The following is a 16,913-nucleotide window of genomic DNA, read 5'->3' as shown; positions in this document are numbered from 1 at the left end:
CATATAGGTTCCTTTCCTTTTTCCCTCTTCACTTTGGGAAACAGATCTAATAGCAGAATTGCTAGGACAAAGGCTTTTATAACCCTTTGGGCATAATTCCAGATTGCTATCCAAAATGGTTGGATCAGTTCCCAGTTCCACCAACAGTATATTAGTGTACTGATTTTTGCACATCCCCTACAATACTTGTCATTTCCCCCTTATATCATTTTAACCAATCTAATAGGTGTGAGATGGTATCTCAAAGTTTTTAAAATTTGCATTTCTTTAATCAAGGCCTCATCATTAAGACACTGGGAAGAAGCCCTACTTTTGCCTCCTTTCACACTTTTAGCAGTGAGACAAATTTTATATCACTTCAGGTGAGGGAGTCGTCTGTGGGATTTTGAAAGGAAGAAGGCATTTTATAGAGAGCAAACAAGACTGAGAAAAGTCTCCATTAAAATGACAATGGAAAGGAGTAATGATAGGAATCACCAGATTTTAAACCCTGGAATTACTGAGGTCATGGAATCTCATTCAGAGGAGACAGAGAGAGAGAGAGAGAGAGAGAGAGAGAGAGAGAGAGAGAGAGAGAGAGAGAGAGAGCACATTTGAGAAACTGGAGAAAAGCAAAAAGATGTCCTCTTCCTTCTTTTACCCAGGAGAGATATAAAGTAAAGAGGGAAGGATAGCAATAATTCAGGAAGAAGGGTAAATCTATAAACTCCCTTAACCTCAAGAAAGCAATTCAAAGGTAATGATCTATGTATAGGTTTTCCCCGGCTCTGCTACTCTGCCTCAGGACCTACTATGGAAGGTCAATATCACCTAACTTACTCGCAATGAAGCAGAGATTGATGTCAAATCATTTCTTTCACACCAGGATTACATCATTCTCTCCATCTGTCTGTCTGTCTGTCTCTCTCTCTCCCCCTTTTCCTCTTACCCCTTCCCCCCTCATTTTTCTCTCACACATAAACACATATAGATTTGTGCATTCCCATCCCCTAAAAGAAAATGGTGAGCCCTTGAATGTAAAAATGAGAGAAGAAAAGAGGAAAGGAGTTTTCGTTGTCTATTTAATGCTCAGGACAGACGAGGTTGTAAAGGACATGGTTTATTCCTCTATAGAGTGTGCGTGAAGGAAAGGATGGAGAAGAGGAGGAATGAGGTTCCCTCTAACCCCCACCTTGCCACTGGAAAGCAACGGGGAAAGGTTCAGAAAAGGGGTAAGAAAGAAATGATTGTAGGAAGTGGTGGAATCTTTGTGTGTGTTGACTGTTTGGGGTCTATGTTGGGTGATTAATTACTATAGGGAAGAAGGATAGTGGCAGTGAAGAAAAAGAAAAAAAAGATGGGGCAGCTAGGTGGTGCAGTGGATAAAGCATGGGCCCTGGATTCAGGAGGACCTGAGTTCAAATCCAGCCTCAGACACTTGACACTTACTAGCTGTGTGACCCTGGGCAAGTCACTTAACCCTCATTGCCACCCCCCAAAAAAGATGATGGAGATGTCCTCCAGCATCTTGTAGGATACTGGAAGCTAGGGATGGGCAAACCCACCAGTAGATTTGTAATTTGTCCAGTGGCTATGAGGTAAGCTTGAAATGAATGCTTGGTGAAAGGTGTGCAGTCATTTAAAAATTTATCTATCTATCTATCTATCTATCTATCTATCTATCTATCTATCTATCTATCTATCTATCTATCTATCTATCATCTATCTACATACATACTTATGTGTATATATACACAGAACACAACATATATGTATAAATGCCTGTATATATATGCACTCTCTATCTATCTATACATGCAATGTCTTGTGTATGTAACATGTGTCCTTATATATGACACACATGTGTATGTCTATGTGTGAATATATGCGACATATCTATGTATGGGCAACATGTATGTATGTTGGTAAATGTGCGACAGATCTCTATATATGCAAAATGCATGTCTACCTACATATGTCTGCAGTGCGTACCCATGTGCAGCATATATGTGTACATGCCTACATGTGAAACAGATGTTCGCAACATATATGTGTGTGCATGCAAAATATCTATATGCAATATAAATGTACATGTCAGCATGTAACATATACCTATTCATGCACCATATATTGGTATGTATATATGCAACATATCAATATACATAACATGTGTATATGTCTATTTGTGTGTATGCAATATATCTATACAAACATCTATTTATGTGTGCAACATATATCTATAGATATACAACATGTGTCTCTGTATGTTTAGCTATAGATATACAACATACACATATACATGTGTGTATATATATATATATGTGCTGTATGTCTATCTATGTATGTAGGAGACAGCAAGCAATGTAGAATCAGAAGATCCCAGTTCAATTCATGTGTCTGCTATTTACTATTGTTATGACTTAAGGCACTACTTGGGCTGAGGTTTTCTCAACTATAAATTGAAGGGGCTGAATTAGATGACATCTAGAATCCCTTTCAGCCGTAAATCAATGAACCTTGGATATAGTAGGTAGTGTCTTACTTTCTCCTGTCCCCAAAACAAGGGTTAATGCCCAGTGGAATTTAATATAGGACACAGACCCATGTGAGAAGGAAAGGATTCACCAGAGGACATAAACAAATGTAAATTCCTATCAGTTCTCTTTGGAAAGACATTAGAGAGCACAGGGAAATACAAATAATTTATGTTAGAAAATATGCCCACTTTGGGGCAGCTAGGTGGTGCTGTGGATAAAACACCAGCCCTGGATTCAGGAGGACCTGAGTTCAAATCCAGGCTCAAATACTTGACACTTACTAGCTGTGTGACCCTGGGCAAGTCACTTAACCCTCATTGCCCTAACAAAACAAAGAAAATATGCCCACTTTGATCTGAAGTACGCTAATAATTTGAAACAGAGATGTGGGTCATGCTTTTTTAAAAATTCTTTTTGCCTGAATTGTTCATATAGTTGTCTCCATTTTCCATTTCATTTGCAATGTATAGAAACAACTCAGGCTCTGGTGTTAAATGCAATAGGAATTCTGATGATGTCAGATTTTACTGAAAGTAGCCTTTAGTCAATAATTTGTGGAAGAAGTGCACACCATTTCAAAGTAAAGAATTGAGTGGAGGTTTTTATTTCAAGGATGATTGGGTACCTCAATCTTCGTTTGATGAAGTCAGCTGGGAACCATTGTGGAAGGTCTTCAGCATATATGGAAGGCTGTTATTGGAAATTTTTAAAAAAGATAATAAGTAAGGTAAAACAACAGAACATATACAAGAGAATATAAGAGAAGACCCAAAACATAAAGTGATTCCTCCTCTCTTTTCCAGTTTTTTGACATTTGTATTACAATACTATATACTCAAAAGAGAATTCCAATCCACATAAGCAACCCAGAGTGCAACTATTTGTTATAAGCATTGTAACACCCAGTTGTTTAATTCATCTTTCCTAGAAAGTGAAAATCTTAAAGTTTTAGAGATAGGTTTGGGAGAGGATAGGAAAACAAGAGAAAGAAATGAGATGAGGGAAGTGGGACCCGAATTTACCAGGCTTCATTTTTCATACCATACTCTCTGAGTTGCTAGTTGACTCTAGGCAAGTCCTGGAGTATTTAAGCTCTAGTTTTTTCCATTTTTCTGTCAAATGAAGTTCATGCCAGCTGGCCCCCAGCCCACAGGGGTGCTACAATGATTAATGACCTGCTAATTGCAGGTGGAGGAATAAAATGTCAGGAGACTCTAATCAGACAGGTCAAGAAGCACTAGTACTAAATGATTGGTATAGTATAGCTCTAATTATGACTAGCAATAATTAGGGAGGAGATATAATTTCCTAGGGCTATTCATTCAGCAAAGGAGGTATAATCAAAAGATCTTTAAGCAATGAGTAAAGATAAACTATTAGGGATCTTTGATTTTTAAAAAAATCCTACTGAACCAATTGGCCCACTAGGATTAGGGGGAGAAGAGTTGATAGCTCTCTAATTCCTAAATCTCAGGGATTATCATTTCCAGGGATATTATATATTAATTTCTATTAACCTCAATATGGCAACACTAGACAGGAGTAGAAGGATGTATCATCTTAGTTGAAGAGTTGCTAAATTCCAAAATGCAGGAGGCCTCCCTTAATCCTCTTCTGGTTTTCTCACTACTGAATCAGCTGCTGCATTCAGATCAAGTCTGGGAAAGGTTTCAAAACAGTCCCTTTATTTGGTCCAACCGATCAACAAGAAAACCAGCTTACAGAACAAGAGGGCAGCTCCAAGATGCTTTGGGCCAGACAGTTGGGAAGTTATCCCTGATTCTTCCTGGCTACATCCTGAAAGAGTACTCACAAATGGGAGTCTGGTATCCCCCTACAAAAGCCCCTCATCCAAACTGAGGAAATAGCTCAGATCATTCAAACCAACATTTCATCTCATTAAAAAACAAAATCTTAAAAAGCAAAATCCCACATTGGTTTGAATTTAACCCAAACTAAGCCAAACTAAATTATATGTCTTTTTTTTTTAATCTGGGTAAGTGCCTCAATATTCCTATTTGCTGAATGGCATCCAGATTTTTTTTTTGGTTTCAATTCCTGTCAAGCTTGCCTCTTACTTACCCACAGCAATGAGGCCTTTTCAAAACTTTCCCCTAATCCTCTGAGTTATTAAATGCAGGATGCCTAAGACATACTCTCCTCTCCAGGGAAAGAAAATAGACCAGTAATTGTGTAGAGAATTTAATAGGAACTTAGCACAGTGCCTGGCACATAGTAGGCACTTAATAAAATTTTATTGATCAATTAATTGAGTTCAGAAGAAGGCTGGGAACTTAAGGGTGAAGTTATAAAATGAGGTGATGCCACCAGTATTTTTTAGGGAGGCCCAAATTCCACCTGATCTGGTGCCTGTCCCTGCTTACTGAATCCTCAGTTGTTTTCCCTCCATAAAAATGACTCCATAAAAGAATTTTTTTTAAGTGAGGCAATTGGGGTTAAGTGACTTGCCCAGGGTCACACAGCTAGTAAGTATTAAATGTCTGAGGCTGGATTTGAACCCAGGTACTCCTGACTCCAGGGCCAGTGCTCTATGCACTGCGCCACTTAACTGCCCCTAAAAGAATTTTTTAATTGGGAGAAATCTACACATCCACTCTCAGGCACAGTAGGGTAGGGTGGGAGCAGCTAGGTGGTACAGTGGATAGAGCACTGGACTTGGAGTCAGAAAGATCTGAATTCAAAAATGACCTCAGACACTTACTGGCTGTGTGAACCTGGGCAAGTCACTTCACTCCTATTCACCTCAGTTCTTCATCTATAAAATGGAGATACACTGGAGAAGGAATGGCAAACCACTCCAGTATCTTTGTCAAGAAAACCCCATGGGGCAGCTAGGTGGTGCAATGGATAAAGTACCAGCCCTGGATTCAGGAGGACCTGAGTTCAAATCCTGCCTCAGACACCTGACACTTATTAGATGTGTGACCCTGGGCAAGTCACTTAACCTTCAATGCCCCTCACACACACAAAAAAAGTTTTAAAAAACCCAAAAAACAAAAAAGATATGGGTAGTATTGGCATGTTTTGGTCCACAAGGTTACTGAACAATAACAAGGGAAGGGAAGGAAGCACCTTGGATCAGCAGTAATAGTTTGGGGTAGAGATCCAGGGAAAATGTAGCTGAGGAGTCCTTTATCTAGAACACACAAGCTCATTCTTCTCTCCAACCAAGCCCTGAGAGACCTTTCAGTTTTGGTTCTTTGAGCCCAATTGATGTGTCCAAATTCTCAACATAGCTTCTGCTTAAAATTACTGTTTTTCTGGAAGAAGGGGGATGGATGGTTGACACTGCACTGTCAAGTAGGTTTGGGAGCAAACTCCAACCTGAGACAAGGATTCGGGGAATGAGCTCTCCCTGCCTTAGTGAATAACCAAAATGCAAGAGGATACCATCTTGGCCACCGGATTGTCTGTTGCTGCAACTTCACACTGGCCCGATACTGGATTGCTACAACTATTTTGCTATTTTGCCTCATTCTTGTTTAATACCTGGGATTTGAATATGCTCAATTGAGAAGAATGGAGGGTCCTCAGTCAAATCCCTTATACCAAAGTGGGCTTCACCATCCCTGCACTTAGCACCCCACTCTGTGTTCGGGGTTTGCAACTTTATCCTGTTTTCAAGAGTTGTCATTTGAAACTCTTTGACTTCTCTCTCAGGGCTGTTGAAAGAAAAACCCAAAATTCTCTACAAGGCGGCTGGCACTTGGCAGTTGGGGAAAGAGAAAAGGTGGCTGTGAAGGATTAGTAGAAGGCAAAAAAGCATGTTTCTGGTGAACTTTTTGCAAGTGAAGGGGGCCTTTTGGAGATCCAAGGGGGAAGAACAGAGCTTTGCATCTAGTAGATTAATTGGAGCGGTTAGGGTATTCCTATGTTATTAGATTCTAGCCAAAAATATTAACTGATTGATGAGTTCTCTATCCCCTCCCCCTTTCTCTCCCTCCCTTTTCCCTACTCCATCTGTCATTCCTCTCTTCCTCCTCATCTCTTCCTCCCCCTTCTGCCTCCCTCCTCTCCTTTTTTTCCCTCTCTCCCTCCCTCCCCCTCTTATCTTTATCTCCCTTTCCTCCCTTTTCTTCCCTTCCCTCCATCTCCACCTCCCCTCACCCACAAACCCAGTGTAAGTTTTTAGGTTCTGGCTCAACATTCTCCAATGTTCCCCATGTTTGATACTATTCTTTGAAAACTATTTTTTACTTGTAAATTCTCTGTCCACTTCTGCTATCCATCCGCATCCCTCACTGTCATAAACTTGGCTAGTACAGAAAGTGGCTGTTGTCTTTAACCAAGGGATGAACTGTTAGGACAGACGATACCGCGGAGGAGTTACCAAAAGCACAGGCATTCGTCCTGGTCCTCGTAGTGGTAAGAGGGAGGCGTGTGAGAGTTACGTTGGTAGCTGTGGCCGCGAAATCCTTTGTCCCCAACAGTGAGTTTCTGGCAAGGAAGTCAACAGCAGTGGGCAATCGTTTCCTTAAAGTAGCTCTGAAATGGAAAACTGTAGTATAAAGTTGGCACTGTGTCCGAGAAGACGGGGTTCCTGTTGATGACTAGGGAGTTCAGAAGGGAATTAAACCGGGAAAGAAAAATTCACTTTTAATTCCTGGAAAATGCTTTCCGGAAAGAGTGCTGGGCTCTTGCTGCCTAGGATTTTTCTTTCTTTGAAAAAATTCAAGTCCCAAGCAAGAAAAGTGAGAGTTGAGAAGATGGAAGTGATCTCCTTTAGGAAATATTTAGTGTCAAATACCCCTTCCCCCGCATCCCCCGCCCAAATAAAACATCAAATTCAGATCTGTGAGAAAGTCTGCATCTGAAGGATTCGTGGGCTGCTCTCTCTGGCTCTGATAATGGTGGTCAGAACCAGGGAGAAGGGGAAGAACAGGGACGTAGCAAAGGGAGTCACTATTTCACTATCACCATCCAAAATTAAATGCAATAGAAAACACTTAAATTCTTTCTCTTTTCTTTTTTGCCTGGCCTAGAGGTGGGAGCCTGGACCCTAGGAAGACGACCACCCAACTGGTGTGGGAAGCAGCCTCTGGAGGCCAGCTGTCTCCATTCAGATAGTTTCATTTCAGATTTAGAAACCCGGGGTGGATCTGTTTGTAGTTCAGGGATTCATTTCCTGTGTTTCAACATAAAGACTGGAAGGATTTTGGAAACATCCATGTATAGTCTTGGGCTTCTTCACGATCTGAACTTTACTATTTTTCCCCCCGATTTTCAGGTTTGGGAGATGCTTGGGGACAGCCAAGTCATGTCGGACCACTGGACAATGTGGCTAAAGAACTGGGATCCCACTTGCTGCAGGTAGAGCTCACTTGCACCTGGGATGGGAGGCGATGTTTGGGTGAAGGATGTGAATGTTAGTTTTCAATATGAGTATGTATAAATTGTCTCCACCCAACGTGTTTGCCTGTCTCTGAGAATTTCAAATCCAACATCTTCCAGCAACACTAAGTACTCTCTCAAAGAGAGTCCCAGGGTGCAAGCAGCTTCCATCTGCTGGGGAAGCAGAAGATCTGCCATTTTATGTTATTTTTACTCTGAACTTAACAAACACACAAACAAAAACCCATAAACAAACAAACAAACAAACAGATAGATAAATAAATGGAGCGTTTCTATATACAAAGTAGAACAGAAAAAGGAGATTGCAAGGCAGCCAGAAATCCATATTTCTTACCATTTCCTCTTAAGTAGATGACAAATTCAACACTTATTTTCAATACTCTCTTACTGACCCACTGACCTTCCTTCTGTTCTTTTCTTTGTAGTTTTAAAATGCTCCTATGTCCTTCCTTTCTTACTTTCTTTTTTAAATTTTGTTGATCCTATCACTATCCCTGCCCCCACCCTTCCAATTTCCCCTCAAAAAATAAAATGAAAGAAAAACAGCACTTTTTGTATCAAATATGCAAAGTCAAATCCCCACATTGTCCATGAAATGAAAATGTTATGTGTCATTCTGCACCATGAATTCTTCACCTCTCTGTCAGGAAGGTGGGTAGCTTGTTTATTACCAGACATCTGTAATTCTTCTTGGTCATTGCATTGATAAGAATCCTTAAGTCTCTCTTAGTTGTTTTGGTTTTATTTACAATGTTGTTTTTACTGTAAAACTTGCTGTCCAGGTTCTACTTATTTCACTCTGCATCAATTATTAAAAGTCTTGCCTGGTTGGTCTTGAAACTGTCTCTTCAGATATGAATAGACATTTTTAAAAGAATCAACAACCACATAAAAATGTTCTAAATCACTAATAATTAAAGAAATCACATGAAAACAACTTTAATATTCTGCCTCACACTGATCAGAGTAACAAAGATGATAAAAGACAGCAAATGTTGGAGGGGTAATTCGTACAGTTGTTGGAGCTCTAAATTTGGTCCAATCATTCTAGAAAGCAATATGTCTGAAAATTTACTAAACTGAGCATACCTTTTGATCCAGTTATATAACTACTAGGTCTATACCCCAAAAGAGATCAAATAAAAGAGGAGAAGAATACAAAAATATTTATAGCTGCTCTTTTCATAGCAACCTAAAACAGCAAACTAAGGGGGTACTTTCCTATAGATGAATGTCTAAACAAATTGTGGTCTATGATTATAATGGAATTTATAATAAAATGGGCAATTTCACTGAAAACTGGAAAGACTTCTATGAAATGATGTATAGTGAAGTGAGCAGAGAAAGGAGAATAAATTTAGACCTTGACAAGATTATGAAGAAAAACAACTTTGAAAGACTGTTTAACAAAGAAGTGATGGATTTAAAAATACTGAATGAGACATACCTTTCAGACAGGTGGGAGTTTATTTTGTTGAACTATGAATGATGGTTTTATTTTTCACTTCTAATTATTCAAATGGATGCCAGTGAGAGAGAGATGATAAATACTTAAAAAAACACTTAAAAATTATATCTTTAATAATTTTTGTGATTTCATCAGCAAAGGGAACTCCCAGATGAGGAAAGCCCCTCTACCAATGCAGGGCTATATCTTCTTAACTTATAGTCTTAGCCTAAAATACTTCAAGGTTGCCCAGGATCATATGGCCAGTATGTCAACATTAGATCTTCGCGGCTTCAAAGTCAATTCTCTATCTACTTTGCCACTACAATCTTACTATGAAATAGTATTCTATTGCATTCATGTCACATAATTTGTTGAACAATTGGAGAATATTAATGCTCTAATGATTATGGTGAAAATGGAACTAGTTTATAATCAGTTATATAATTCTGAGGTTTGTGAGCATTGATGGGTATCTTCTTAGTGTTTTGCTTCTACAAAAAAAGCACATATGTGTGTACACATACATGCACATGTGCTTTTTTATGGTGGTGTGTATATATACACATATATTTGGTATATATGCATTGTGTATTCATAAGTACATCTGAGATATATGTTTGTATACATGTATATATATAGTGAGAATATTATTATTACAGGGGCCCCCTGCTGTGTGAGCATGTGACCACCCTCAACCAATCAGCTTGAAGCAGTGTGTAAGGCAGTGGGTTTTGTCAGTTGGTTTGAGAGTTGGTGGTTGGAACCTCCTGGGGTTGGCAGCTGAACCAGGAGTGGTTGAGGTAGTTAGGGGTTTCCCATTATTTAAGAGGCATTTGTTCTCTCTTTGTTAACCTCTAATATATTTTAATAAATGTTTAATACCCAAACAGTTAAACTGTTGTCCTAGTTAGCTTTCCCCACAAGGGGACAAATAGGGTGACCACACACATTTAGTTTTACCTGTCACAGTATGTGTGTGTGTGTATAAAAATGTCAGTCAATAGACATTTATTGTTTATCATGTGCCAGGTACTATGTTAAATACGAGGTATGCAAATACAAAAAAGAAAGCCAGTCCTGGCTCTCAAGGAGTTTATAATCTACACACAAAAGGAAATTGAAAAGGGGAGGAGATATATTCCTATGAATATGTATGTATATTATATCTGTATATATATATGGGTCATTTTCCTCTTTGATCTCTTTGAAGTACTGGCCTATTTGAGTGTATATATTGCTGGGTATATAGTTGAGTTCCAAATTGTTTCCCAGACTGTTTTGACCAGTCATTTTAGTGAAGGGCTTATAGCAATGTCATATGAAGGGGCTGGTGCCACTTTGAGAGGGCAGGGACTTCCTCTGTGAGGGTCAGACCAAGTACACTTGTACTTGTACTAAGCCCAGTACACTTAAACCCAGACACACACTGCCTTCCAAGGCAGAAACATTTACGTTGTTAGAATAAACCATTAGTGATGTTCTACATTTAGATACTGCAACTTTAAAGTGTACAATGAGCAGGGGGTGGGGGCAGGAAGGGATGAGAGAGACATGAAGCTACAATAACAACGACAACAATGACTACAGAAATAAACCACAAGAACCACCGTTTACATCATCTCATATATTTCTTACAACAGCCTTGAAGTACTATGCACACTCTAATTTTACAAAAGAAAAAACAGGCTCAACGAGGATTCAGTGAAGGATTCATGATTCTTTATGATCCTGAAATTTTAGAGTTAGTGATTATCTAAACCTAATCATTTTACAGATTAAGAAACTAGATTCAGGTTAATAATGTGACAACTAACATTTCTTTAGGCCTTTAACTGCTTAAGTGCTTACCCCCCTCCAAACCCTGGTGAGTTATGTACTACAAGTCTTATTCACCCCACTTTCAGAGACTGTTCTGAAAGGTTAATTTACCCAAGGTCACAGAGATAACAAATCTAAGATTCAATCCCAGGGTTTATTTGTTTTGTTTTACTGCAGCTTTCCCCTACTACAGATGTCTGACAGAGCCAATCTGTTGGGATAATTTTCTGTTTGACATTAGCCTTAGAGACTTGTAGCCTTCCTACAGAATACCTTGCTTCCAATCAAGTTCTTCTTCAGCGTCTTCTTCTCTGGCTCCAGAAACCAAAGGATAGCCAATCATGCTATCCTATGCTATGTTATGCCTTCCTCTAAAGCCTATAATTTTACCAAATTAAGAAATAGTGATCTAATAGATTCAATTAATTTGTGAAGAATGGTGACTAAGTTTTTTTTTTCTGCCAATTGAGACCAGGAAAAAATTTTAAAACACTGGCATTTTCAAATATGCTGTTCTATACTTTAAAATACACACACATATACATACATAATATACATGTATGTGTATATATATGTATTGACTATTGAAAGTGAAACACAAGATACAAAACCTCAGGAAATTTGGGTTAAGAGTAAATTAGTTTTGCTTACATCCTATTAAACATAAGACACAAAGAATGGGAATAAGAATTCAATTGCCAGTGTTTAATGGGATAGTTTTGACTTCAGGTATTCAGGCAGGCAATAATCACTTTAAAAAGTAGATCCTAAAAAGTTTGGGGTTTTTTTTGTACTTAGTACCCTTGTTTGATTTATTTTAAATTTGCATAAGGGGAAGGGATAATTTCATGGAAAGATTCAAAACTCATAGCACTTATTACGTTAAGTAAATATGTATTTAGGCAGGGCTAGGTAATGATTATCTTGGAGCTATTCCCACTTCACCCTTCCATACAACTCATTATTAGCTAACTTTAAAATACACACACCGTGTTTTATCATTTTTATTCTTATGTGTATTATAAATGGCACTAATTAGGTCAAAATACTATAATTTTTGATGAAAACTTTACCAGTAAACAGTTCCATCCAATTAATGATATAATGATTATGATGAAAATGGAACTAATGTATAATCAGTGAATTATATAACTCTGAGGTTTGTGAGCATATAAAACCCATCTTTAAAATTTTACTAGATTATTACTACAAAGATTGAGAATTTGAATGTCAATAATTTTTTCTTCTTATCTACAGAATAATCAGTGCACTATTTTATCTCTCAGTTGAATTTTCTCTCAAAGCAATTATTTAGAAATTATACAAATAAATCCATCAACACCTTTTTTTTAAACTTTATTTTAAATTTATTCCAATAGTCCATACTTGGGAATGCCAAGGTTCATCTCAGAAGGTATTTATGATGGAGGTGTTAATGTCAACTATACAACAGATTAGTTAACAAAATATTTCAAGAAAAACTGTATTTGAGACAGCAGAATATAATTATCCTTTTCAAATGTCAATATTGCTACTAATTTTTTTACTAATATTCCAAAATAGAGGTAAAAGCAAAACCATAATCTGATTTCAGTTACATGTTGCAAAAGTAGAATTTATAGGCCACAAATTAATTTGGAATATTTTTAATTGAAGGGTAAAGTATACCACTCTTAAAGAAAAAAACCTAGTTATTCTCTTATTTTAGTTCAGAATTTTGAAATGCAAATGAGAAAATAAACAATTATGTATTCTTTGTATTTAAGAAATTATTCCTCTTTTAAAAACATGCCATTTTCCCCATTCTTCATATACATAGTTATGTTTTTATTTCTCTCTGATAAACTTCTATAATTTGCCATGAAATGATTTTAGGGAGGGAGTAATAACTACTTAATCAGTGATTTTTGAAATATCATTTGTTTAGTCTTTTCCAGGAATAGGCATCTTTTTTTCATTTCAATTTTCATTCATTACATTGCAACTTTCAAAAAATTATTCAGAAGACATTCATTTTTAAAATAATTAATTTTCATTATTTAATAATTTTTAAAAGAATCATCATTTAATTTTTAAAAGCTTTTTTTTGAATGATGGGTAAAGAATAGTCATTAAGCACTATTTAGAGAATGACTGAAAAGTAAATGTATGCCAAAGTGTTATAAATTATTTCTATGAATTGTGAAATAAAATTGTCTTTATGATTTTAGACCTTCTCTTATGACATTTCTCAGGGTTTATAGTAGATAATTTTTAAAAATCAATAGAAGCTGCAAAGCTATTTCTTCTGTGCAAAGTGTATTAGTATTTACTAATATTAAGCACAAATTCAGTGGGTGCAGATTCAAAACTATTTCAAATTTTTTTTTGGAAAGTATACCCACTTAAGAGGAAGGATTATCACAATTTTACATGGTATTGTGTTCAGCATCAACAGTATTCTGGTTTACATTTAAGAAATATATGTAACTGATTGTTTAAAGGTTAAGTACCTAAACTGCTATTAGATTTTTACCCAGAATCTTTCTCTTTTACAGACGTTGGATGGATTTGTGTTTGTGGTAGCATCTGATGGCAAAATAATGTATATATCTGAAACAGCCTCTGTACACCTAGGCTTATCTCAGGTAGGAGTAATTCCATGTTCATCTAAAATTCAAATTTATCATCTCTGAATTTTGACAATATTACCAAACATATAAATGGGTAAGTGTAACTTTCTGCTCTTTTTTGTATGAACAATCTCCTTATTTACTATTGTACAATTGTTTTGTATGGGGGGAGGCATGTGGGGAGAGATACTATATACCCTTTCTTCTATTATATTTTATTTTCTTTTTCCTTTGAGGTTAATACCAGCATATCCTTGCAAAACTCAATCATGTATTGAAATTCAGTATGAAACTTTAACCAACTGCTTATATGGTAATGCTATACACCTCTGGAAAAAAAAATTACAAAGGGGAGATTTTGAGTTCTTACTTTCTGGATTGCATGCGATACTGTGAGTTGCCATGAAAGAGAGAAAAGTTTGAAGTGGAACATGAGTTTTATGGTAAATGTGCTTTTGAGAGAGAAATAAAAAAATGGAGGGGTAGATTTATGAGTGTTCACATGGAATTTAGGATAATTTTTCCTGTGTTTTTTTCCCCAAGTTCAGTGGTCTTTTCAGTGAAGCATTTTATGTGCTTGTGATAGAAAGTCATAAAATTCAGTTTACTACTGTTTTGCCCAGCAAGAAGCAAACTAGCTTCAAAATATTTAGAAATGTCCTTTCTTGGGAAAGAGTAACTACATAGCAAATGAAGTCTCTTCCTGCTAAGTCATAGTTTAACATATTCTAGGGTCGCTGTTCAGTTCAATTTGTGACTTACCCTTCTGTCTGGAGATTGTGGCTTACCCTGGCCAGGAGGATTCAACCAGTCCCTTGCTTTTCATAATGCTATGATTTAATTATCATGAATAATCATCATGAAAATCATCTGTTTTTCATAATATAAGGAATGAGAATAACTCTAAGATGAAAAGTAGTTGTAAAATTTTAAAAGCAGGATGCTTTGTGAAGCAATTGGCAAGAAACTAGAAAGAAAATTAGGCTGCTAAAATAAACCTAAGAAGCTAGAAGAGCTGCCAACATTGTATCGATTTATAAATGCAGTTAAACCAAAATAAAAAGTCAATTACCGTAACTTGAACTTCCTAATTGAAGAAGCACCAACTTGAAAAAAACAATTTGAGATTGTTGTTTATATCTGGTCGTATTCCTTTTCCTCCTATGTCAATATACTTCAAAAATTGCTATTTAAAAATTTTCAATTCATTTATACAGGTGTTCTTTTTTGTATGAAAGTTTTTGTGTATCTGTATGGTACTTACAAAACTTTGAAATATGAAAGTTGTTTGAAGTTTCTGTTTCCTTTCCAAAATGGTGCTTTCCTCATTGTTCACTGCTGCTTCACTTTTATGCTAATATTTCTAACTTCAGTGTAATATAACACTTTGGTATAGTATCACATAATATTACTTTTTAAATAGGAAAAGGTTATGATCTCTGTGAACACCAAAATGTGACTTTTTGAATTTCCACTGGGCCTTAGTTTTAATTATTCAGCACTTTCTACTTCACCTAAGACAGAGTTTTCTTCAAGTTTTCTCTCTGAAATCCAGTGAAAGGTGTTTCTTCCTTTCTTTTTTTTTCTCTCCTTTCTTTCCCCCTTTCTTTCCTTCTTCCTTCCTTCCTTTTTCTCCTCCTTCCTTTCATTCCTTCCTCTTTCTTTCATTCACTCATTCATTCTGTATTTATTTAATACCCTCTAGATACATAAAACATTAATTGCCGGATGTACTATCTCCTCAATACCAAAATCACTAATCAGTTCAGTTAATTAACAACAAAAGTCTTGAAGTCAGGTGGAAAAATCAAACCAATTAAATGACTGATCAATTCAGTGTCTATGATCAATCAACAACTCAAATGTCTCTAGAAATAGCTTATCATCATTGTGCTGAATTTATTTTTGATTAACAACTTTAGAAAAAATGTACATATCCAAAAATATATTAATGCACAAAAATGTGTTTGTTTCATATATGACAGATATCAGCAGAATAAAACATACTATTTCCGTGAATCTATGCTCTATGCAATCAGTAAACTATTTACTTAGAATATGAAGAAAATATGAAAGTGATTGACAAAAACAATAACTCTTGTGATACTATATACAGATTACAAAACAAGTAGCCAGTTAAATCAATTCAATTCTTAAATATTCATTTTTTTAAAAATACCCTTGTGTAGACAAAGCAACTAATGAATTGACTTAATTTTTTTCTTTCAATTGGATTGTCTGAATATCTGTATGTAGCTGTAAAATACTAGCATCGTGATTTGTTTAGACGACCTATAACAAATATTTTTAAAAGGTAGCTCCTATTTATAGCAACTTCTCGTAAGAAAATCTAGCCAATATTCAAAATGTGAATTTCATTTCTACATTCTTTTCTTAAATGGAAATAATGTCATTGAATAGAAGGTCAAATAGATAATACCCCTTCCCCTGTGTCTCTTGTCTTCTCGGTCTCTCTGTCTCTGTCTCTGTCCTCCCCCTTCCCTGCCCTTCTTTGGGCAACCTCATGGTCTCACTCTTGACATCAATTCTTCATTTTTTATAAATATTTTCATATGTCAGGACATTTGGTCAATACCTGAAGCTCTGTTGACTTTCTATTTACAAATATCCTGTGATGATAAAAAAATTTCTTCTTCAATCAAACTCTTCAACTTCTTGAAAATTTTCTATCCATTTGTCCCTCAGAATAGAAGCAGTAGGCTTTGTCTACATAGGAATGACTCCTAGACTAGTTTGGTTGATTTTCATGTTAATCGAACATCCAGTTACCTATGTAGGTGGTAAGGGAGGAGAGAAATCAGTGAGGTTGGTTGTATGCATTATCTACTCATCTGGGAAGCAAGACCACTTAAAGTCAACACAATCCTGCATGAACTAAATCATTGTCCTATACTCAATGTAAATAAATATTTATCAAATACTATCCACTACTAGAGAGAAAATTTTTCTAAAAGAAAAAAAGAGCATTTTGAAAGACTAATTTGAATACTAATTATTACTTTATAACTTTATATTATATATTATAACTTTCTATAACTTTAAATACTTTTTTGTAGTTTTTTGAAAGTAGTCCTGAAATATATATATTTTTTAAAGTTAGACACTAATTGTTGGTCAGAAAAT

The 16,913-nt window shown here is 36.2% G+C and overlaps 1 protein-coding gene across 1 annotated transcript in view; it reads left to right on the top strand.

The window, feature by feature from the left end:
* SIM2 (SIM bHLH transcription factor 2) overlaps window positions 1–16,913 on the top strand; it is a 67,129-nt gene that overhangs the window by 12,599 nt on the left and 37,617 nt on the right. The window contains exons 2-3 of the mRNA XM_043992887.1: window positions 7,765–7,847; window positions 13,695–13,784. Coding sequence (XP_043848822.1) covers window positions 7,765–7,847; window positions 13,695–13,784 — 173 coding nt within the window. The remainder of the gene's footprint in view (window positions 1–7,764; window positions 7,848–13,694; window positions 13,785–16,913) is intronic.

The sequence above is a fragment of the Dromiciops gliroides genome, chromosome 3, assembly GCF_019393635.1.
Source record: "Dromiciops gliroides isolate mDroGli1 chromosome 3, mDroGli1.pri, whole genome shotgun sequence".
NCBI classification, from domain to species: Eukaryota; Metazoa; Chordata; class Mammalia; order Microbiotheria; family Microbiotheriidae; genus Dromiciops; species Dromiciops gliroides.
Note: the sequence above shows the minus strand (reverse complement) of the source record. Positions and strands in the feature narration are given on the sequence as shown.